This window comes from Apodemus sylvaticus, chromosome 13 (assembly GCF_947179515.1).
Source record: "Apodemus sylvaticus chromosome 13, mApoSyl1.1, whole genome shotgun sequence".
Classification (NCBI taxonomy): domain Eukaryota; kingdom Metazoa; phylum Chordata; class Mammalia; order Rodentia; family Muridae; genus Apodemus; species Apodemus sylvaticus.
The window spans coordinates 52,601,647-52,627,078 of NC_067484.1; the positions used below are offsets into that span (position 1 = coordinate 52,601,647).

Here is a 25,432-nt window from a genome sequence, read left to right on the forward strand (position 1 = left end):
AAAGTGAGTCACAAGCAAATAAACCCCAAAACAAACAAAAACCAAAGCAAGCAAACAAACCCAAAACAACAGCAAAAACCATTAAGTAAAAAGAAAGGACTATTTATTCCAGTGCAGAGGAGGGAAGAGTTCTAAAATGAGGGTTATCTGGTCACATTGTGCATGGTGAGGTTGTAAAATTTTGTTTCTGAGCAGGAGAAAGAGCTAGAACCCGGTCTGATCTCTCATGTGCTAATTTCACCTTGAATTTTCCTGTCCAGAGTCATATAATCACAGTCAGAGTCATTGTTAATAGATCTTTCTATGGGTCATTCATAAATGTATTTTGCTGATCACAGTGAACATTGTTGATGATGCAATTGATTGATTCAGACTCTGTGAGTAGCCTCTGAACACCAAGGACATGTGTGCACCCCTAAAACACCAGAGCTTTTCAGACAAGAAACACGCACTGTCTCTTTCTATTCACTCTTGAACATTCAACAGAAACTAACTCATGCACCCATGAAGTCATCACAGGTAATCATGCACACAGTAGTGCAGATTGGTGCTACGGTTATCAGCTTCCCTAGAGTTCAAATATGTAACAGCAACACTTTTCTAAGACTTCTCGTTTCAACAATCATCAAATACTTAAACCAGAAGTAGCCATACTATATTTCAATACAGAGTCACCACAAAAAAGTCCCAGTCTCTGAATTTTGATAGATTACAAAGACAACCCTTTATGGAAAATTGATCAAGTCAGAAAGCAGAACACACAACCATTAACACATTAGCTCTATGCAGGAAAAGTTCAAGAAAGACTTGTTCTTGTTATGTAAAAGACAGTAAAATTTTCAAAACTTGGGTGCATCATGCTCTTTCTCTTACTTCTGAAGATTCTATATGGCAATTTTTTTTTTTTTCAGGAAAAGAAAGAAACTTACCTTTCACAAGCTCGGACAGTCCACGCGGCAATTATCCATAATGAGATACTAAAAACCAAGAGCACAGTTCCTGGGCAGATGGTCATTAAAGTCTTCATAACAAAACGCGTATTGAAGTTTATCTTATTAAGTGCCCCAATGCTTCTAGAGGAGGCATCGGTGAAAAGTTTGCTATGTAATAGCATGACTCTGGCAATCAGATAGAGTCTTAAGAACATTGGTATAGATAAAATAATATCCACATCTGCGGTGGTTGTGGAGGGGGCATAGGAGAAGGCAAGTCGGGCTGTCCATGTGAACGTATAATTCCCAGGTATGGGATGGATAGCACACACCAGTATTTCCAAGCAGATGAAGAAAATACGCTCATAAGTCATGGCTATTCTCCAGTCATCTGCTCCATTGTCCACCATGAATAACTGAAAAAATAAAGTAGAAAAGCAGCTTCAGTATGGCATGAAGGCTCCACAAGGGTTAGTGCAGAACGCAAAAAGACATAACAGGTGATGCTTAGCGCGTAAAGTCTAGCTAGGTATATATTTCTAGAAGAGGGCAATAGTATCCTAGGGGGCGGGGCTTGCATTTCCTAAAACTTAAATGAACAGCCTGCTACATAGGAACTCAAATATTTGGGAGTCGGCATTACTGGACAATCGCATCGCGGACTTTGCTGTATAACATATTGCTCTCTTTTCGAAGGGACAGTGTTTCAACCCATGCATGATTATTTAGGGTGCCTCTACAGTCTGCTCCATCCTAGAATGCAGTGACCCATGAGCATTCTTTTGCCAAGTCATATTCTTGGTCTCAGGAAAAAAAAAAAAAATCACAAGAAACCACAGAAAAAATGTGGCAGAATCATTTACCCTAGTTTCCTTTACTATTGCTTTTTTATATCTTATTCAATTCTTCCCTAATAAAGACTACCTTTTCTTATTTTTGCTCTCTCTCATACCACAATGGAGAAAAGAATACCTCGCTTCCCTGGCTGTAAACACAGAGATCAGACCTTGGCTGTCCGCAAACGACCAAAGGCACTATGTGTTCACTTTTCTGGCTGCCCATGATGATTTGTGGGGGCTCCTGGCATCTGAGTCCAGGAATCCATGGGTACCAATCCTGCTGTGATACTGTAGTCCCGCATTCTAGGAAGACCCATCTGCCTGATGCTCTCCACTGAGAAAGAGGTCTTCTTGCCCTTCTGCTAAGTAGCCAGCTAAGCTAAGAGTAAAAACCACCAAAACGGACACATTTGCTTTCTTGGGTGAGTGAGCTGCAGAGTGGAGGAAGATTCCCCGTGGTTTTGCTCTATGTGCTCTCCTCTAGGGGGATGAACTTCTCCACAGAGGTCACACAGATCCCTGCTCCCGCTTAGTAACCCTGCATGTGTCCCTTCTCTCCTGTGACCCGGAGTGGTCTTTGCTCTACTGTTACTTTGCAAAAATACTAATGTGAGGACAAAACTGCCTCTTCTGTGTGATCCTTGAGTCAAGAAGATAGAAAATCATCACACTTTTTTTTTCTTATCAAATATATATCAGTATTTAGAAGTATATACTTTCTTTACAACTTGCTTCCGAGTGACAGGGCAGACTGTAAAACTGGAACCTACCTCCAAAGGGGCTGAGAATCACACAACTACAAAGGATCTTTAAGAGACTTTAAAAGGACTCTGTTTCTGCTCCACCCCATTTTCACCCCACCCCCACATTACCCTTTCCTCTTAGCTTTTCTCATGCTGCATGTGTTTGAGGTAAGGTCACACTGAACTCCACTGTCCCTAGTACCCGTGTGCCCTCCCACTTTGAGGAATATTCCAATAAGTTCACACCACTACCAAAAACAATAGAAGACACAAAAGGCAACCAAGGCCAGCTGTCCGCACTGCACAGAATGGCTTTTTCTTAGGGCTCCTTCAGTTCCAGGAGGATTTCCCTGCCACAAGGCCCAGGGCCACTCTGGTGAAGGCCAACACGTTATCTTCACTATAGAAAGTAGACTTCAATGCTAACTTTCTGGTTACTTTTCTGTCATCCCCCCCACTTCAGGAAAAATTCAGTTCATTCCCTCGGCTTCTACACTGTTTGCTCTTTTCATCTCGGCTGTTCTCAGTGACCTCAGTGTCATCCGTCCTCCACTACCCCTGGCCACCAGAATCCGTAGCTAACTCCCCGTGATAGACCCTCCCTGGCCACCAGGATCTGTAGCTAACTCCCCCTGATAGGCCCTTCCTGGCCACCAGGATCCATAGCTAACTCCCCCCCGATAGACCCTGCCTGGCCACCAGGATCTGTAGCTAACTCCCCCTGATAGACCCTCCCTGGCCACCAGGATCCGTAGCTAACTCCCCCTGATAGACCCTCCCTGGCCACCAGGATCCATAGCTAACTCCCCCTGATAGACCCTCCCTGGCCACCAGGATCCGTAGCTAACTCCCCCTGATAGACCTTCCCTGGCCACCAGGATCCATAGCTAACTCCCCCTGATAGACCCTCCCTGGCCACCAGGATCCGTAGCTAACTCCCCCTGATAGACCCTCCCTGGCCACCAGGATCCATAGCTAACTCCCCCTGATAGACTCTCCCTGGCCACCAGGATCCATAGCTAACTCCCCCTGACAGACCCTCCCTGGCCACCAGGATCTGTAGCTAACTCCCCCTGACAGACCCTCCCTGGGCGATCTCATCCTTTACCTCCATACCAGATTCCTCTTTTTGTTCATAATCTCCATCATCTAAGAGTCACTGGAAAGCGTACTTTATAGAATCCTACAGGATCACTCAAAATCTCGTCATTCCCCGATTGTAGAGCCTAATCTACATCAGCAAACAGGCATTGTGCATAAGGTTTTGCCCATCTCCAAGCTCATTGCTTACGGCCCTTCCTCACAGTTCCTACAGCTGCAAATTACAAAACCTGCTCCCTGCAGCTCCTTCGGCGTCTTCCGCATTCTGTCTTGTAGCCTAGAAAGTCATCATGTAGCAAACTCTAGCTTATCAAAGACTATATGTCATAGTACCTCCAAATCTAACACATCTTTGCTGCACTACAGTTGCTTCTCTACCTCCTGTTGATATTTTCACAAAGGACAATGCGACTTTGACCCCTCCATGTCTCTGAGGCTTGACACAGGGACTGCATCTACCTGTCAGAGGTGAATAGATGCTCCTTGTAGCAGCTGCTCTCATGTTTCTACCTCAGCAATCACTCTCCTCAGTCCTGCAATGGTCCTAGTGTTCTTTACGCACACTCCTGGACGATGAAAATAACAAATGCCTGACCTAAGTTTAACTCAAACATTCTGCAGATTTACACCAAGCATATCCTACTGACTGATAAGTCACTACACATGTGCGATTCTGAAATTACACAAGAGATACAGATAATTTTCTTCTTTGGTAACTTTCCTGGGGGAAATTTCTCTTTCATTTCTTTTTATTATCTATCTATTCAATAGTTCCCTTTTATTATTAGATAGCTTAACTTATTTTGGGCTTGATAGTATGCATCGAAGTGTTGTCAGGAAGTATTTTCTTCTCCTCAGAACAAAAATAATGCTTTTGTTCATTCATTTAATTGTCCATGCCAAATTCTAAACGCCAGGTACCAGGGCTATGCTATTTCCTATGTTACAGAATTCTTAGCAGACAGAGAGTGTGCTAACAGAAATTAATTTTGATTCAGAAAGAAAAATGTCCAAAAGATGACTTGAAGCAATTTAATAAAGTAATTAAGCCTTTGGATGTTGCAACGATAGAAACAAACAGGACAGGAGATGGGGAAGGATAAATAAGAAACAATAACAGATAAGACCATCAGGGAGGACTTCAGGGAGCACCACTTAATGCAGGAAACTGATAAGAAAAACAACCCATCATGTAAAGGACATCCCTGGCAGGGTAGAGCACAGGTGAAGGCAGTGGCTTTATAACAACTTATTTTGTGTGCTCAAAGAAATAAAGAACACCAAAGGGGCTGAAGTTAAATGCCCAAGAGGCAGAGTGGAGGAAGGTGGGTTTAAAGAAGCCCTGAATACCCAAGGCACAAATCGTATAACAAATGACTCCCATGAAGAAGTATGGAGAAGGTCCTGATCCTGGAAAGGATTGATCTAGCATTGGAGGGGAATATAAAGACAGAGAAAAAAAGGAGGGAGGCCATTGGAGAATGGATGGAGAGAAGAAGGTTTATGGGACATATGGGGAGGGGGGATCCGGGAAAGGGGAAATCATTTGGAATGTAAACAAAGAATATAGAAATTAAAAATATTTATAAAAAATAAAAATAAAAATAAAAAAAATAAAGGGACAAACAGGAGCCCATCAGAAAGTCCATTTGAGAAATGGCACTGAGACAGGATTTCGTTCATCTACACGGGAACCCACTAAGACCTCTAGGCAAAGAAATGACAGGATACGACCTGCAAGCCTCATCCTCCTGCTGTGGGGGACTTGGAGAGGCAAATGTAGAAAGATGCAAGTTAGACAACACCACTGAATCTGACTGGTTGGAGTATCCTTGAAACCTGAACTAAGGGTTGCCATGGAAATGCTTTGATGGGCATAGTGATTACAATATTGCTTGAGTTTGCTGATGTACTTAATGTGGGAAAGATAAAACAAAAAGCAGGACTCACAGATTCCTGAGTTTCTACCACGAAAAATAATGCAATACAAAACAAAACAAAAACCAACCAACCAAACAAAAACAACAAATAAAATATTTTAAAAAAACAACAACAGAATAAATGGTGAGGCCACACTTTCTGAGAACATTTTCTAAACTCTGCAGAGTACAAAAGTACGAAAGAAAATCTCAATTTTGGCTATTAATATCCAAATATAGGTGCCAAGAATACATTAAGTTATACGAGTCATATTGAGAAACCTGGAACATGGAAATAAATTTGGGAGGCATCTGTATTTAAGTGGCTTATGAGATCAGATGAGGAATACAAGAAAGTAAAGAGAGCAGGACATGACAGTTCTCAAGGTCAAGTTTGGAGAACATAAAAGGTAGAGCCCACAGGAGGTGTGAAATGCAGGAGTCTGCAAAGGGAGGAGAAGAGAGTAACGTTCTGAACGCCAAGGACTGCGGGCTGTCAATTACAAACTGTAAAATGGTATTTACTATGTTCAGAGAAGCATTAATGCACACTCGATAATCTCTAGAGAACACAAAAGCATTCTAAACATTTACAGTCCCTCACAGTCAACATTAAGTCTAAGTGCAGACATATTCTATTTGAATTTCACATCATCTCTGTAATAGATGTGCTCTTTTCCGCTCCCAGGTAGCTCACAGGAAGTTCATCAGAATGACCGATAGCAAATCAGATCTCCGTTCCTATTTTTTTTTTTTTAATCCTGACATTCTTATGAGAAGCAACATTTTGGGGGGATGATTACTTCCTTTCACTCTGAGTCTAAAGCTAGTACTCTTCACAGACTATGAGTCGTGAATACAGCCCACAAGAAACTTCAGTTTCCCAGGACAGCTCTTATATATTTGCTTGTATAGCCACAACTTGATACATGTCTACCCCACTAGGATCTGGAATACAGCGGAGGGGCCAGCTACACAGTTGGTGACCTGCTGTGAAGGGAAGAGGATAAGCTGTGGAGGCCTTAGGTACCTCTTTTATGCATTCCTCTCAACATGCTGCAAGATTCTGGGCTCTCCCTGGGACAGCATTTGACACATCCCAAAATCCTTTGCTAGACCACAATCAAGGGTACTGCTCAGGAAAAAACCCAAACCCTCACTGAATACGTCAGTCATGTAGTCATTAAGGAATCATGAAATGTAGCCAGGTATGGTGGCATACAACTTTAATCTAAGCACTCTGGAGGCAGAGGCAGGCAGATCTGAGTTCAAGGCCAGCCTGGTCTACAGAGTGAGTTCCAGGACTGCCAGGGCTATACAAACAAAGAAACCCTGTCTTGGGAAAGAAAGGGAGGGGGTAGATAAAAGTAAAAACTAAGTAAGAAGTATTTATACTCAATAAAATATAATAATTAATATACCATGTGGCAGGGACAGAAATTGCAAAACACATCTGGTACATGGGCGCTTCACAGCTGTAAAAGGCTAGACCATCAACAGGGATAGTACAAGTTATTGTAAAGTGACTTGCAGACAAGTGAGTGGTTATCAAAGTTGGACCCAGGACTGAGATCTGAGCTTCCCAGGAAAACTGCACGCCTATGAAAGATCTGGTCATGAGAGTGAACCCAAAAGAACACTGAAGGAAGCAGGTCGGAATTCTTCCTTAAGCTCCGGGAAAAGAAGGCCTTGTGGCTGTGCTGCAGGCCTGAGCTGTAAAACAAATGAACAGTAACACGGAGACATTTCAGTCCCTGAAACTGTAACTTTTTGTTTTTCACAAGGACAACAGCAAAATGAAATGAGCAAAATAAAAACAAACAACAAATTATGGGGAGAGGGGGTGTTTCCATCTCTATCACAAAGGACTTTCTGAGGCTCGGTGCAGCAGTATAGGGCAAAACCAGAACAGGGAAGAGGGAAGGGGTGGATGGGGGAACAAGGGGAGAGAAGAGGATTTATGGGACTTTAGGGGAGTGGGGAGCCAGGAAAGGAGAAATCATTTGAAATGTAAATAAAATATATATTGAATAAAAAAAAAAAAAGGACTTTCTGGACAGAGAAGTTCCTATAGAAATCAGCTACACAATAGAAAAATCAGTAAGAGACACAAGTATCAGGAATGACCCTTAAGCCCGTTTAAAGTAAATAAACTCAGCTTTAATTGCAAAAGAGAAATTAGAAAATGTTTCGTTTTTGTTTTTAAACTTAGATTTAAAAAAAGTAGTCAGGCCTGGTAACACAGGCCTGTAATTATAGCTAGAAAGGAAGCAGACACTTGAGTCAAAGCCATTCTGATACAGGGAGAGCCTGTTCCAAATAAGAAGAAGAATGCCTAGGGAATAGCTCAGTGAAGAGCACTTGCCTGTAGCATAACAAGATCCTAGGTTCAATCCTCACTGCCAGGAAAAGAAAACAAAGTTGTAGAAGTGCATGCTGCACTTCTGAGGAGAGGAAAGACCAGCACTTGACCTCACTTGCATGCATTGCAGGTGCAAGTGTGAATCCCACCAGCTCCTGAGGAGGGCAGTTCAACAGGCTGGATCTTCTTCCAGGGTCGTGCTCTTCCAACTCCCTTACATGCGTGCATTTACAAGCATGCTCAACGGCAAGCGCATGGCCATGTGTTGAAGCCCTGCTTTTATAGTTGCAAAAGACTGGAATATGCTGAATAATTTAATAGTGAGATGGGTTAAAGATATTTATGCAGTCTTTTTTTTTTTTTTTTTTTTTTTTTTGAGACAGGGTTTCTCTATGTAGCCCTGGCTGTCCCGGAACTAACTCACTCTTTAGACCAGGCTGGCCTCGAACTCAGAAATCCACCTGCCTCTGCCTCCCAAGTGCTGGGATTAAAGGCTTGCGCCACCACCGCCTGGCATATGCAGTCTTCTTAAAGAGGAAAGATATATTTGTTTTTTATGTGTATAAAATACTTCTGATAAAAGGCTAAAAATTAAGGCTCAGAGCCATGTAGGGAGGGAAACTGAGGTCTGAGGCCTGGAGAGAAAAGAGTGACAGATGACTACATAAATTTAAGGACCTTTCATTTGGGGAGCGTGTGAACAAAATGAATTATTAATAAAAATTGAGGAAAACCATTTAAAACATGGAAAGAGAAGGATGAGAATGAACAAGGTCATTAGACATCCAAACACTTTCTGCCAAAGTCTACATGGTCAAGGTTAGAAAGTAACGGCTGCCGTTAGGAACAATCGGATATGGACTCAAACACAGAAATCCGAATTATAGCTAAAATATTCTTACCAAGCAAAATCTCGATCACATTTTATAACTATTTCCGACAGGATGGACAAAAATAAAATAATAATAATAAATAATTATTATTTATTATTATTATTATTTATTAACTTTTAAACAAGTATTCAGTGAGATCCCTTTATTCAGTGAGACTTGGGTGCCTGCTTCCTAAATTCCAGTCTGAAACATGGGCCATGCAAGAGTTTTTCCACAGCCTTCCCACAATTGGGAAGGACAAATGATCACTGGTCTTCTGTTTGGGCAGTGGTGAGCCAACCACGCTCTCATATTCCTTTTGCTGTCCCTTCCCACTCCAGACAGAACCGCTTTCCTAGACTTCTTCACACTGTGTCTAGCATTTTCTCCCCCCTACACTCCAAACATGATGAAGCTCTGAACTCCAGTCACAAGTACAAGGTTACTAGACAGCACAAAGGAATGCCTTGGGTTTTCTTGTTTTGTTTAGATCAGCTCCAGCTGACATAGGCATCTTCCCTCTCTCCTTCTATCTCCTCCTATCACCCAGATTTCTATTATTTATGCTGCTGAACACTAGGACACCATTTAACTTAGTATACTTGGAACTTCTGAGTAAACATCTCTAAAAGAAAAAGACTGTTTATTAACAAAAAAATATTTCATGGAGGAAACAGTCAGAAAATCATCAAAAGGAATGCATCTCAAATACTGAAATGGAAATCCGATAGCTCCTGAGTGGTGGAGCCGTTGGTAGGTGGACGGCTCTTGTTCACGACTTTAAAGTGTCAACTAACTGCTCTAAATCTCTTGGTGAGTCAGGCATAGGAAACACGATTTCTAGTGTCAGAGAGGCTTGTCCAGGGCTGGACCCCTCACTGGCTGCCTGGTATGGGGTAATGTATTTAAACTCTCTAAACTTAAGCCTGCTCATTTATGACAGGAAATAAAAATATCAGCCTTATGTGGCGAGTAAGAGGAAGCACCCACCTCTCCTGATGCTGAGAAGTCAACCCACAAACACAGAAATAAGGAATGGTGATCTATGGAGCCTCAAGAGAAGTAGCTATATGAATTAAATGAGAACTTGTATTCCGAAAGTTGAAACATTAACCATGGAAGACAAGAATCTGACAAGGAAGCAGAGTCAAGTGAGCCTTGAGAGGAAGTCCACAGGCATCACATGTGCTCGCCTCTGAAGGAATCCTCATCGATTGCTGAAACTCGAGCCTCTAGGATCCCCCTCTTCTAATCTAATCAAGAGCTTCAGCCACAGATAAGGCCTTAGAGTCATATGCTTGATCCAGAGATAATTGAGATTATCATGGGTTTGGAATCTGCTGCCCTTCAGACCTACGGTAATTAAAATCAAATCTTGACCCCTTTCACGGGGGCTGCTGGCAACTGTGCCCACTACTGGTGCAGCCACGTTCCCATAATCCTTCTCACCTATGCTGCAGCTCATGCGGGGTGTCTATACAAGAACTTGAGAGCCTTTCCCAAAAGACAGAAGGCTCATTCTCCCTCCTTCTTTCCTCTCAATAGAATGGACACTACAGAAAACACTGAAGTCTATGGCGTAGGCCTTCATTCTCCAGAATTCAAGCAAAGCTCAGTCTCACTGTGACCTATTACCACTCTCAACTCTATACCCTCACCTTCAGGTTCCTCATCTTCAACTTGACAATGTGTGAAAGAAGTAAGGAGTTAGAGTTGACTGTCAGGGAACCAGCTATAGGTAAGGCTAAATGTGCAAAGTCATAATTAAATTCATTTCATTCTAAAAGCCTAACGTATATAAGAATAAAAGGCTGTTTATTTTCATTTGAAGCATTGCAATAACTGCTACATGGATAAAATATAATATCATCACCTTTGTTATTTTAAGCACTTAAAAGCTAGCTAAAAGGCAGTCCACAGTTATTAGCAGATTTGCCCTTTAAGAGCTGAATTAAAGGACAAGCAATTGAAAGGCTTGGCCATGGTCACCCCATGAGTGAGTGAAAAGCCCAAAGCTAAAGTTCAGGTCCTCAAGCACTCACATCATTTGACACAAGCCTCAAGTAGCTCTGAAAAGGTGGAAGAAAATCAAATATTTATAAAGCAAATGAATGTTTACCCCCTAATTTACATTATGATTTCTGCAATGTCATGTCTAACTCCCCGATGCTCTTGGAAAACCTCCTCTTCTCTGGCAGAAACAAATATTGAAATAAACTTCCACATTACACCCCGTGCCCTGTGGGAACAGAAATAGAACGCATCCTAGTTCGGGCTTTCTCTAAGTTCATCTATAAAACTTTTAACTTCAGTTGTCTGGAACTTCATATTCCATACAATGTTTGAGATGGAATTTGAAAGATCTCGCCACATTAAGATTGCTATGTTTTAGGTAAGTAATGATTAATATCAAATGGGCAACTACTTAAAACAGTGTGTTGTGATTTTATCCTCATTATCAGAGAAAGCTAAGGTTCAAAGGTTAAGGAACTACTTAGGATAGTATGGACGAAGTATGGAAATAGGCAAGAACTCAAGTGATCTCCCTGTAGAAGCTGTCTACAGTAAGGAAACTGATGTTTGTTGTTTGTCACATACTTAGTAGGTGTCTTAGTCAGGGTTTCTATTCCTGCACAAACATCATGACCAAGAAACAAGATGGGGAGGAAAGGGTTTATTCAGCTTACACTTCTGCATTGCTGTTCATCACAAAAGGAAGTCAGGACTGGAACTCAAGCAGGGTTGGAAGCAGGAGCTAATGCAGAGGCCATGGAGAGATGTTCTTTACTGGCTTGCTTCCCCTGGCTTGCTCAGCCTGCTCTCTTATAGAACCCAAGAATACAGCCCAGGGATGGCACCACCCACAAGGGGCCCTCCCTCCTTGATCACTAATTGAGAAAATGCCCCACAGTTGGATCTCATGGAGGCACTTCCCCAACTGAAACTCCTTTCTCTGTGATAACTCCAGCCTGTGTCAAGTTGACACACAAAACTAGCCAGTACAATAGGTATGAAACAAATCTGGAAAGAACAAGGAGATGTTGCCAATGAAGTTCTATGTGTTTTTTCCAGTTTGGTGGGAAATACAGCAAATTAATGGAATAAAAGCTCTAACATGTTGAGTAAGAACCAAAAGACAGACAGACAGACACACACACATACACACATGAGAGGAAGTGCGTGGGAGGAGAGAGGAGAGAGAGAGTTCTCTGAAGCATGGCTCTTAACACTTTTAGTGAAGGAATACATGACTTCACACACTTCTGTCACCAAAGAGTATCATTGAATCTCCAACCCAGTACAGCCTCACATTCCAAAGAACAGAGCTGACCTCAGTAAAGACAGTGGAATTTAACTGAATATTTCTGCGAAGTCAGTGATGTGTACAAGTATAGTACCTATGTCTAAATTTAAGAAATATTTTATCTATGTTGCTAAAATACAAATTAGGATGAAAAAATTGCATGTGATCTTCAAACTATTCAAAGAAAACAATGGCCAGGCTCACTTTCAAGAGGCCTTGCATAGCTATTTCCCAGAGATGAACTATCCCACCTCTACCCTGCTTCCCACTCAGGAAGCGAATGACAATTACAAAGATTCAGGTAGCTCATGAAACCTGTCAAGCAATGGGAGACAAAACGTTCCAAGATTTCTAAGTGCCCCGGAGCCAGACTAGAAAAGGATAGCTGGAGGAAAGGGACTCTCCCATGGAGTTGACTGCAAGGTGTATAGGGACATTCAAGGCTTCTGTGAATTCTCACTCATACTGACTTGGGTGTTTCTAGAGATGCAGCTGGCATTGAGCGAGCCATGCTCTTGTAAGTAACCCCAACAAACTTGCGGGCTTACCAAACTAAGTGTTGATGGACTGTTTCCTTTGTTTCCTACCAGTGTTCGATCTGGGGTGGGTAAAGGCTTACTGGCCTCACTCCAGGAAACTCACCCAATGGGGGGACATGTGAGAAATATTTTCACACAGAACATGTTGTAATAAGAAAAAGAAATCAGAAGGAAGGCTTGACGGTTAAGGGACTATGCTGGGAGGCAATTAAAATCTAAATAATCATAATCACCAACTATCTAAAAAATCATTTATTTGGAAGAGATTTAAAAATTAAGATATAAATAAGATGCTGGACATCAATAATAATAATAATAGGAGAGGAAATGGAAATCAGAAGAGAACCTCAGAGGTGTGTCATCTTGTATACAAGGACAAAGATCTACCGTACCTTAAACATTGTTAAATATACATGTTTGCTAAAAAAGTAAGAGTGATCACTAAAAGGGAGGATATAAATTATGTAACCTCCAGACTACTACAGAGGGAAATGAATTTTAAAAACCCTCATGTTACCCACAACATGAACAAGAATAAACAGAAAAAGTACAGATTTAAAGTTCGGTCTGAAATAGGTACAGATAGAACAGTGCCATACAGAGTCAAGTTAACTAAACGGCAACTCCAATTCGAAGTGTTGAAAGCAAGTTAAGGGGCACAGTGAAAATCCGTGGGGCGACAATGCACTGGCACGAAGCAAGGTGACCAGATCAGAGCATTCATAGATATTGTTTCATTTGGACAACATACACAGAATGGACTAGAAGAACACACGCAAATTCTTAACCATCATCACTGCCAATAGATGGTGGGGAAGCAGACTTGGAATAAAATAGAAGGCCATTTTAGTTTTTAATTGTAATGTTCTTTTTCTCCTTTGATAAATAAAATCTAAGAGGAAAAGAAATGAAAAATTTGCCACTGTCATGAGCTCAAAGGCTAGAAGAGAGAAGTATTGGGAGCGGTCAGGGAGTCCAGCATCAGAGGCCCCAGCATAGTGGCTGGGCCTTTCTTCCTGTCTTTTTCATGTGCAACAAAAAGTCACAGTTGGGGCTGGAGCCAGTGAAGAAACTGTGAGGAAGAAAGGCAAAGTCCCCAGAATGGCTCTCAAGCTCAAGTCCTGGCTCTGGGAAACACATTCCAAAAGTACTTACTGCAAGGGATGGAAGTCTAAGAACAACCCTGATCAAATTTCTTTACTTCTTTTAATTTTTTCTGTGCTGAGCTCTTGAAATTAGAATAGAGTCTTATGAAACATGTCAACTCCACCTCAATAAGAGTTAGGGTTAAGCAAAAATACACTCAATTGTAGTTACTGTTAAATTTTCAAACCTTCCTTCCTAAAAATATTCTGTTTAGCTTCTTAATGACTGCAGTGGTTGTTATATTAATACTTCCCTGCTTAGAAAGAAATGACAAAACAGACATTAAGTGGCAATTCTGTCAAAATTCAAAATGCCTGTAATTAAGCCCAAGTCACTGAGACTAATTCTGAATACTCATGTGGTAGGGCTAATCAAGACGAATGTTGGTTATTTTTAATATGTGTTTCCAATTTGTATACTTTATGTTTTAAAAATCAGAAAAATGTTCTCTTCAGTGGTCCATTGAAGAAGCGATAATGTGTCCTGGGGAGATGTCTCAGCTGTCAGGAGCACTGGAGGCTCTGACAGATGACCAGGATTTGGTTCCCAGCATTCACATGGCAGCTCACCGAAACTCCACCTGAAGGTCAGCTTTCTGAAACTCCAATTTCAGGGGATCTGATGGACAGTCATCTCTCCGGCCTCCACCATCACCAGCAAGCACGTGGCCCACAGATATGCATGTAGACAAAATGCCCATACACATGGGATACTAAGAATAGAGCATACAGTCATAAAAACCTTGCCAGAGTGGCATGTGTGCTGAGAATCAAGGCACAGAATAGAACCATGTACAAAGTTCAAAGCTCAGCTTGCATCAAAGTACAGAAATCTGAACAAATGACATTGGTTAGTCTCTCCAACAAATAAAAGGATATCCAGTAACGTCCATTCAGCTAAACATGCTGTAAAAAAGAAAAATCAGACCAAAGGAATAGGAGACAGAAAATGGAAAACAAACAAATGAACGAACAAACACAAAAGAAAACAACAACAGCAACAATAACAACAACAAAACTGCATGGCACACAGAAAGAAGTTGAACTCAGGTTTGAGAGAAGACTTCCTGGGTGTTTTTAATTCAAACATCATGTTTAATGTTATTATGGAGGTTATTAGAGCTTTTGTTTTTCTGAACTACCACCTGCTTAACTCCTATGGGAATGTAGTTATAATAGATGAGAATGCAGGAGAAGCTGTCACCCCTAAACAAGGGACCTCACACAGACACCCAAGAGTAGAGCGCTATCACAGCGCGGCCTCAGACTCATCCAGATTTTATTTCAGTGGTCAGCATTCTTTCCTACCCTGTACTTCACTTTCATGGGTAATTGAGTATTGGCCTCCATCCCAATACTGTGGACATCCCTGGAGACAGATGAAAAGACTAAACAAGACATATTTTATGGAACAATTAATTATGGATAAAGATTATTCTACTACAGTTTTCTAGAATCAAGTCTGGTGAACTTCAGGTAACCTAAAACACAATTTAGAGCAAAGGAACTCCTTTATCTATATTAAAGTAAACTAAAGTGGTTAATTTTTGGTAGTAACTGAAGTGGAAAAAAAATGGAACAACTTTTCTCACACATTGCAGATAAAATTATATCTAACCATTCCCTTAAAACAGAAGCTCTGAAGTTACAGATCTCAAGATATGAATTTGATTCCCAGTTTTGCTACTTGCTAGCTGAGAAGAAATTGAAATGAAGTCATATGTATAGAGTACTTGGCACAGGGCTTATCCACAGGAAGTATATTAGTTATTCTAATATGTATAACTTTACTTTCCCAATGAAGGTCATAAAGCCTGAAATAACCAGGCCAGAACGATTAGTCATGTTAGCAATTTTTTGTCCCTTATGATACATCAACCCCAAAGACTTAAGGGATCTATGTGCTTATAACATTTTTCCTCACCTTACGTTTCCTTCTCAGTCCATACTTGTATGATCAGTTTTTACACAGTTCCTTAAGGAACAGTCCCTTCCTTTCACCAGTCTTTGCCATCACATAAAAGACATGGAAGACTCACCCACTGAATACCATCTAAAAGAGAAGGCAGTAATAAAGGGAAGGACGTGGTGCCAAGATAGACTTAGAGGCAGCTCTCATATGATGCCAGGACTGAGAAGAGTCAGGGGAAAAGGGCACACTTTATCCTGGATCCAGAGATGAAGGGCATCCAAAACTACAAGTACAACTTGTCTAGATCCATAAGTGTTATCCCATTGTTTCGGGCTCAACTAGAACATGAACCATGAACAGTGTTAACCCTGCCATTCTACCAAAACCAAACAATGCTTCCAGAAATGATACAGACTGACTCCTTCCCTGTCTCCCTTTAGTTTAGTCACATAACAACACGGGATGGCAGAATCACATGGCATGGTTAACTTATGGGTCAAAAGAATATGCAAAGGCCCTTGGAAGGATAAAACAGGATCCAGAGAGATTAATTCAGTGAGTGATAAGGACTCCCTTATTCAGAACCAGAAATGCCCATATGTGCTGCTCAAGAAAAGGGAAGAAGAGAGTGTCTGACTTAACTGAACAAGGCTTCGCTGAAGAGGAGTTACCTGATTAATGAGTGCTGAAAAAGCCAAGATAGTGCATTGTAAAGATGAAGATGTCCAAGAGGAGACACCACAGTCATCCATCAAATAGGATTTAAAAAACAACAACCAAAAAGATGACTAAGGAGAGGTCTCCACCTTCTGTTACATGATCAGAACTATCTAGAACTAACCCGTCACTATCTGGGCCTTGGTTTCCACCGTCCTTCTGAAATAAACCAGAGCGTATGCATAGTCCACTTCCGTAGTCGGTTAAACCAAGTCTAACGAAACCTATCTCTTTTCATACAGGTATGAAAATGAGAAACAGACCCACAGCTCTGATTTCAGCCAATGACAGCTGACTTTAAGACCCATTCTAGTTATTTAAATTCAAACTAAATACAAATAGTTCATAAAGCTAAATTTCTTTAATGATCCCAAACATGGCAGAAAACCACGAAAGCATAGAATGAGCTTTTGCTGAGGAAAGGCATGTTTGTTAAACTCCTCTCAATACATTAGATTGTCATCCCAACCCCTCTGAGCTGGCTTGGGTCAGAACTAGCCTAAACCAGCCTAAAGCAAAGGGACTAGCATGGCTGTCCCTTTAAAGCATCTACTTTATAGATGAAGCCATAGAGACCATTTGCATAGCAACCAGGCAATGACATGGAGGGAGCATGGGTGAAGCTACTTCCTGGATGCTAACTATAAAGCAGAGCCATGGGGATACCCATCAGGTTCACACGTGATATCAGTCCTCATGGGACTGAGAGTCGAGTTAGGCAGAGTCTGACAAGTTCCGTTGTAATAATGACCTCCATGAACTAAACCTGGAGGTCATCATTGTATCCTGAATCTTTCATCACTCTCTTATCTTGCGACTCCCAGACCTAGCCATGGTACAATCCAAACAGAGGCTCACAGTGCCTCATCAACAGATACTCTAGAGAAATAGATCATGCCTGCCGTGGGTAATAATGGTTAGGACACAAGTGGGGTAGTTTTTTGTGGCTGCTGTGTCCAGCACTGACCTTGTCTTAGAGTTTCTAATGCTGTGATAAAACACTGTGACTACTAACAACTTAAAGAAAAAAAAGGATTGTTTCACTCACAGGTCCATGTAACAAACATTTCATCATCCTGTTAGGGCAGGAACGCAAACACGGCAGGAATCTAGAGGCAGCAGCCGACACAGAGGCAGTGCTGCTTACAGGCTTGCTTCTACAGCTTGCTCAGCCTGGTTCCTTTTTAGAACCCAGGACCACGTAGCACAGGGGTAGCCCCACCCACAGTGAGCTTGCCTTCCTATTCCACTAATTAAGAAAATGTCTTACAGGCTTGCCTATAGCCCAACCTTAGAGAGGCATGTGCTCAATTGAAGTTCCCTCCACTTAGCTGACTCTAGCTTGTGTCAAGTCAATATAAAAACTAGCCAGAACAGGACACAAAGCAAAGTGATTTCTAAGTAGCTTTGCAAGTTAGGCCACACACACATCCTAGGATTACAGATGGCCAACTAAAGCTAGGAGATATTAATAGGCTTCTAAGAATCCCTGGGGTAATGTGCTTCAGTCAACTTCTGTTTCACCTGGACTTTCCTTATCTCTGCATAAACTGTGTTTGTTTGCTTGCTTGTTTGTTTGTTTTTGGAGAAGAACTGAAACACAGGATGGTGAGGTTAGGCAGAGATGGCTTCCTGAAAGAAGCAACTCTAGTAAATTTTCAAGGACCAGCAGACTTTGAAGAAACTAAGGAAGGAAGGCATGTCCGAACTCAGAGGGCATGGAACAGTGTAAAGTCCTCTGGGAACCTGAAGCAGCTGCTGGGGAAGTAGTGACCGAACGGAGCTGGCTGGTGTAAACGGGCATCCAGTGACCAGGTCTGGAGAGGAAGCTCTATGTTATGCTGTGATGTGTCACAGGGAAAGCGCAAAGCCAGGAGTCATTGTCAAACTGTTGTGACATCAGATTTGGGGGGGGGGGGTCCTTCCTGCAGCAGCAGGGCGGACAGAAACACTAGAGACTGTGTTGATACAACACAGGAAAACCAGGGAGGGAAACAGCCAAGAGGAGCTCCCTATAAAAGCGTTACATAGCCCTCTGAGACGGAGCCAGACCATGCTGTGTGTGTGAATAATTTTATTTTATCGTTTATTAGAAGACTCAGCAATTGTATTATCTGTACCTCCCTGGATACTGGCTTTGAAAAATATTTTGCATTGCTTGACAGTTCCATACATTTATATAATGAAGAGTATTTGGTTTTGCCCCTCCTCTCCCGTCGGGACTCTTCTCAGCAAGTAGCCCTCTTGTTTTGGCGTCTCCTTTTTGTGTCTGACCCACTGTGTTTAATTAGAGTTTCTTGACAAGTGTGGGTGGAATGTGATTTACTGCATCAGGGGCAGCTCGTACTCCATGCCCGAAGAAAATGATACCCTCCCCTAACAATCTGAGCTTGTCAATAATCCTCCAGGGAGGAACAGGGCCCAATAGGATCCTCCCCTCCCCCATACATGGCGAAGTGCTGAGGAGTCCACGAAACAGCTGCCGTGAGTCCACGCATTCACGAGCTGCAATGACTATGTCACACCCAGAAGACATGCCTGTGCTACAGTCGTCTCCCTCTTCTGAGTCTTCCCAGCCCTTCCCCCACAGTGTAGTCTGAGCCTTATGGGGATAATAGAGCGATCCTATTTAAGGGGAAGTCCTCAATGTAGTCTCTGCACTCTGAACCTATTTTTACCTAAGACGGGGTTAAAAAGAAAAAGTCAGTTTAAAGAGCAATACGAAGCTACTATAAAATGCTAGATGAATACTGATGTATGTAATAAAATTTGGCATATAATAGAGGCTGCCATATGTAATATATAGAAATGATGGAATTAATATATATTCTAATATGTAAGAACGCACTGCATATCATATATAAAATATGTACATATTATATGTTATTACATATGCTTGTACCGGGATGCAGAGTAGATGAACAGCATATAATATAAATAGTACAAATATAAAATTCATGTTGGATATAAATTCAGTAGAGGTTGCAGGAGAACCTGATAGCAAGCAGGAAAGTACTGCCACCTGTTTGCGGAGAGCAGCCATGACGGCCAAGGATACCACAGGGGAAGCAGGCCCAGGAGCCAATGGTGTGAGAGAGGGCACAGAGAAGATGCAATGGGACAGTTGGAAGTACCCCTCCCCCCACCTCCAAGGCCCTAAGCAGTGGGTGGTGGGGTTCTGCACCCCCCCCCCAGAGTAAATGGAAGAGGGAGAGAGGAAACCTATAGGAAGGACCAGGCTAGTTGTGACATGGGAAATGTCCCTCTAGAACTACAAAGGGGAATGCCCAATAGTCATCTCATCGAAAAGTGGAAGAGATTATCTCTATGTATGAAATATGCATTTAATTGGTAGGAAGAGAAGTCAACAAGCAAACTAAAAAGGTGCATATGCTGTCAGAAACACAGACCTCACAAAATTAGACAAACACTCTTCACTACTTCCTACTTTGTGATTGGAGATAGTCAAACCAGGTTCTAAATATAAGCACAGGAGTTTCCCTTACCAAATGAAGCCGGCTATACCAACAGTGGCACGGACATTTTACCTAGCCGGAGTCACCAGCTAGTGCATGAATGAATGACACAATATCACATAAGACTGTTCTTCCCTCACAGGCCTCTCTGACTGGAAATTCCAATGCTCCGGAAGCCCTTTCACACAGCCATTGTATTCCTGCCTGCTGGTATCAATTTAGTTCACAATGGCATCTCAAACTCACATCCAGAAAGCTTGAGAACTCCCGGATGTGGTAGAGGCTTTATACACAGAAATTTACATTTTACAGGCTGTGTACTCCTGACCTCAACCCACCATCATACCATAGTGTGAAAGACTAGAGCCAAAAGAACAAAACAACTTGATGCAAAAGCAGAAGCCATTTGGCCACATTTCTCCTTATTTTTGTTGGTGCTTCTCTTCTTTAACCTAGAAGTTGGTGAACTGTTTCTTGTGAAGTACTAGAGAGGAAGCAGTTTTCTATTTTGCCCACCATGTGGTCTCTTTTGGAAATAGTCTGTTATCAAAACAAAAATGCAGCAATATTCTTTTTCACTTAAATGTGCAGGGCTATGTGTCAGTGAGACTTTAGTTTTAAAAACAGGTAGGCCAGATTTATTGAGTTTGGTCAAGGACTAGAGTTTGCCAACTTCTGCACTGATTAATCAACCATTTGCTTTCTTTGCCCCTAGCCTTGCCTAAAGGAACTTGTATCCCATAATAAACCTCTTGTTGGCTCCTCCAGAACTTTATGCTCTAGACTTTGTTTGAAAATGATGATAGGAGAAGAGGAGGGGTGAGAATGTCTGATACACCGAACACCCTGCCAATTCTTCCTAAGCACTATCTCATTAAATTTCTAATACAATCCACGGATAGGCACAGCCACTCCTACTTTACAGATGAAGAAAATAACCCTGAGGCTGATAAACCTTTCTGATCACACAAGAGCGAACCCAGATCTTTGGGGGGGGGGGCAGAGCCAAAGTCCTCAGTGTGTTGCCACCCAGAAGCACATGTGAATGTCTACATGGAAGGTATGATACTGGAACTCTTCTCCTACCAGGTCCTCAGGGGGGTTCTGCTTCCTGCTGCTACCCACACCCTGTTGGGTAGAGGCAGGCCCAACCCGGTGGTATCTCTCACTTCTTAACATTGGGTCTCACAAATAATTTAACATTCAACATTAATGCAAGCACAAAAGACAGATGCAATCCACCGTGACTGGAACGCATTATGCTCGTGCCTGCTTTTCTACCCGTTGAGGATGGTGGCTCACCCAAGAGGATTTGACGCCACAGATCACCACGCATCCTCGACAAGTCCCTTAAGGACCAGAGGCAGACTGAGACTCCTGACGTGGTTGGTAGGCTCGAAACACAACATGTGTTTCCCCAGAATATTCCCCAAAGAGCACAAGTCGGGAGGCTGAAAGCAAGCACATCAAGCGGACGGTCTGTGGAGAACTGTGCTAGGCAAGGCTGCCTCTCAAAGGATCCCTCAGATAAACCGTCTCATGATTTTTACAATGTGTGGGGCGGGAGGGTGGGGAAGAGGAGGAAAACGAGTCAGAGGGGGAGAAGGAGGAGGAGATGGAGAAGAGAGAGAGACAGAGAGGTAGAGAGTCAGACAGAAAGACACAGAGAGAGATAGAGAATGCATTTTTTTTTGTTGTTGTTTTTTCTATTTAGAAGTAGGAATTGATCCTAAGGGCTCATGATGCTAGGCAAGCATTCTATCACGATATTTATACCCCTATTCTTTTCACTTCTTGATTTGGTACAGCATCTCAATTGAGTTGTCAGGGCTGGCCTTGAACTCACTATGTAACCTTGACAGGCTCTGAGTTTTCACTGCTTCTGTCCCGTCTCCTGAGTTCTTAAGAAGATGGGGGTAGACATCTACTACTTAGATCCCACAGGTCATCATGTACCCCACCAGAAAACAAGGGAGATAGGGACGAATCACTTGAAGCTTGCATTCAGCCTGGCATGCAGTCAGCGTGTATCCGGCATTGGTATGTGAGCCCACCATGCATCTCAGTAGTCCGTGGTCCAACGGCTGACCCTATTGTTGAACTTTGTTTCCAGGCACCAACACATCACCGCTTGGAGCCTGGAGATGCACTTACACTCTCAAACCACAGGCAGCATCTTGCTGTGGCCACCTGACCTCCTACTATTGTACAGAGATGGCTTCTTGCTGCAGAGCTCAGGCTAGCCCACTGACTACTCATCGTGCTCCTTGAAGGTTGTTCTAATACGGGGTTCCAGGAACTAAGTGCCCTCCTTCCTTCCACAGCTAGCTGTATAAATCCTCAGCAAGACCTACTTAACAGATGAGATACTGCTAAAGGGCTGCACTGAAGCAATCTGCATGTGGTGTGTCAGACTGTGCGAGAGAGTGAACATGACAGCAGGAGAGTCGGATCCTGGCCCTCCGATGTAAGGAATACACAAGGGACATATCCTAAGATGAGAGGCACAGTGTGGTTCAAACTCAACCGCTAAAAAGGGTAATCATTGTCATGGGATAAAAGAGACCGTAAAATAGATAACCTGGAGGAAAAGAAGGAAATGAATAGAGAAGAGTGAGCCTTGTTAAAGGACATAAATCCATGGGAATATGTGAATACCAAATCAAAGGAAAAATAAGATGCCTTTCATTCATGAATACAATATTAGTGACTTTCCTTCTTTTTTTCCTCAAAAAATAAGCATATCAGAGATTTCTCTTTATATCACTACTGCTTAAATCTTGGTAGTTTGCTCAAATACATATTCATTAAATATTCCCTTTGATATTGCGGAGAATAGTTAAGTACTTGACTAAAATACTAATGAGAAAAAAATGGAAACTTAATTGAAAATATTTTTACAGCAATGAAATTCACAATGTTACCAACATGCGGAAACTGTCAGCTAAAGTTTCAAGCAATAAGATGCAGAACTTATGTGCATGCAAATATACATTTGTATAAATGTATGTGTGGATGTGAATAGACACCTGTATGCATGGGTGGATAAGTACTTTTTCAGATGTTTTAACTCAAAAGACAGGGAACAATTTTTGCTCTTTGATATGAGAACTTGATCCAAAGATGGGATTCATTTCCCATTTGAAAAGTTACCTATAGTAGTAAGCTTCTAAAAGTCAGTGATTCCAGTATCAAAACTTCATAGCTAATTCTACATAGATTGAATTTCCAATCATAAGAATTTATTAAGTAGATATTTACCAGTACCAGATACTGAAAAGCATAATTACTACAAATTCCATGCCCATCAGTTTTATATTTTACTTTATGTGCATACAATCTCAACAATAAAAGGCTGTTCTAGCTTGCATTTTTGGGTCTGTGATAAACACTGTAACTAGGGGAGAAAAGGCTTTATTTCAGCTTATACGTCTACGTAACAGTCCATCCATCACTGAGGGAAGTCCAGGCAGGAACTCAAACAGAAATCATTGTGCAATGTTCTTCACTGGCTTGTTCCCTACCTCATGTCCAGTCAGCTGACTTATACAGTCCAGGGCCAGCTGCCTAGGAATAGTACCACCCACAATGGGCTGGGCCCGCCCTCCTAGGTCAACTAGCAATCAAGAAAATGAGCCTCGGACATAGCCACAAGCTAATCTGATTCAGGCAACTCTTCAACTAAAGTGCCCTTTTGTCCACTATGTCAAGTCGACAATTAAAACTCACCAGCATATACATGGGCTAATAATTACTTTTCAGGGTGTAAATATTCTGTGACCATAAAACATAAATCCAATACATGGACAAAAATCCTGGTAACTATTCAGTAAAAAAATTAATACCTTAAAATCAGTATTCATGTAGTATTTAACTTTCCCAGCAATATAGAGTTTTAGGGAAAACATTGTTACGCAAGGTCAAACCTCTAATAAGCACACTTTCTCCAACAAGTGCAGAATACTTGTGCCAAAACTAATATGTAAATATTTATTAGGCTTTCCTTGCGACGTCATGCCTCCTAACAGAGGAAGAATAGCCAAGTAACTAAACAATCAAAGTCTCATACCCATCTGAAAATACACAAATTAACAATCTCATTGTGACACAAGACAACCATGACAGATAAATACATAATTAGGTAGAGGTGCTCAGAGTATTCAAGAAGGCAAAAGAGAAATATCTGGTGCATAAATTTTACTGGGAGAACTTGACTACCTGTTGAAGTACCAAGTTTGCGAAGTTTAAACCCTCAATGTGTCCCATGAATTAAAAATCAAAGTCCAAAACTAAACCAACAAATGTGCATTGCTCAAAACCAGAGTCTGGCATAATAACCCCTCAGCTGATGAGTGTTTGCAATGAATCAAGATCCTGGTTAAAAGTAAACCAATTGCCAAAGAGGGGAAGGGAGATTTTGAGGTATCATTGGTCATGTCTCACCAAAGATTCTCCCTGATTCTTTCAGACTACCAAGCAGTTCTTAGTGTCCTGCCTTAGCAGGTGGTGACACAGGATATAGAAGTAAAGTTGGCACAGGGATGGGGGTTAGACGAGGGGGGGGTTCCCTTAATTTAAATAACTTGTGGACTCGCAGTTATTACAGACCCAGGAACTACCAACTGCTGAAGCTTACATTTTGCCTAGGGCTGTTTTCTACCTCTGTCCTTCCAGCAGGGGGTTTAGTGCCAGAATTTTCCATTATCCAAATTATTCCCTATGCACATTTTTCCGAGTGCATGCTTAACTCTTTTAAGTCACTAGGGTCTTAATTAGTGGCGAGGAAGATGGAGTCAGCTGTGCAAGCCTGAAGGAGTTAACTCAGCACTGAAAGGGCGATGCTTCCAGGAAGAAGCCAAGCCACCCGTGGGTCAGAACTTTTCCTCCTCCTCATTTACAGACTAACCCCAACCTCCAAAGACAGGCTTGCTTCTTCCCTTAGACAGAGGATTCCCTCACAATCAGAATCTGAATGAAATCCACTTAGACAGGCGAAGAAGTCTCTCATAATGTTCCTCACAGCCCAGTGAGGCAGGTACTCTGTCATCCCCATTTGACTGGGAACAAAGCACAACCTCAGAGATATTCAGCAACTTGTCCAAGGTCGCACAGCTAATGACTGATAGAGCCAGGAGGGAATACAGACTGACTGGCTCCAGAGGCAGGACAAAAAGCCAGGAGGCTATGTTGCAAAACCTGTAAACAACCCAAACGGCATCAGATCGTTCTGTTCACAGGGCAAGATTATTAAGAAAAACAAATTAAAAACATAGATTGGGGAGGTGGGTGAGGCACACACACTGGCTTCATGCACAATACTCAAAAGCTTGGCTGGTAGATTGAGTCAGAACATCGATCAAGCCAAGATGGTACCTAAAAAAGTCATCTGAAGTATTTCCAATAATAAAGTGACAGAAACTTTTGAGAGGATTATTCTATAAACTAGAGCTGTTTAAAATCACATCCTTTAACTGGATACCTGTTTTCTTGATAATTGATCCTTAAGAAATCACAGGAGATACTCAGAGTAAGTTTATCTTCAAGGGTATTAGGGAAAATCTACTTTTATAA

At 41.9% G+C, this 25,432-nt stretch overlaps 1 protein-coding gene across 1 annotated transcript in view; it reads right to left on the bottom strand.

The window, feature by feature from the left end:
• Positions 1–513: 513 nt before the first annotated feature.
• Positions 514–25,432, bottom strand: part of LOC127663645 (small conductance calcium-activated potassium channel protein 2) — a 35,842-nt gene continuing 10,923 nt past the window's right edge. The window contains exons 3-4 of the mRNA XM_052155298.1: positions 930–1,348; positions 514–568 (exon numbers count right to left, since the gene is read on the bottom strand). Coding sequence (XP_052011258.1) covers positions 514–568; positions 930–1,348 — 474 coding nt within the window. The remainder of the gene's footprint in view (positions 569–929; positions 1,349–25,432) is intronic.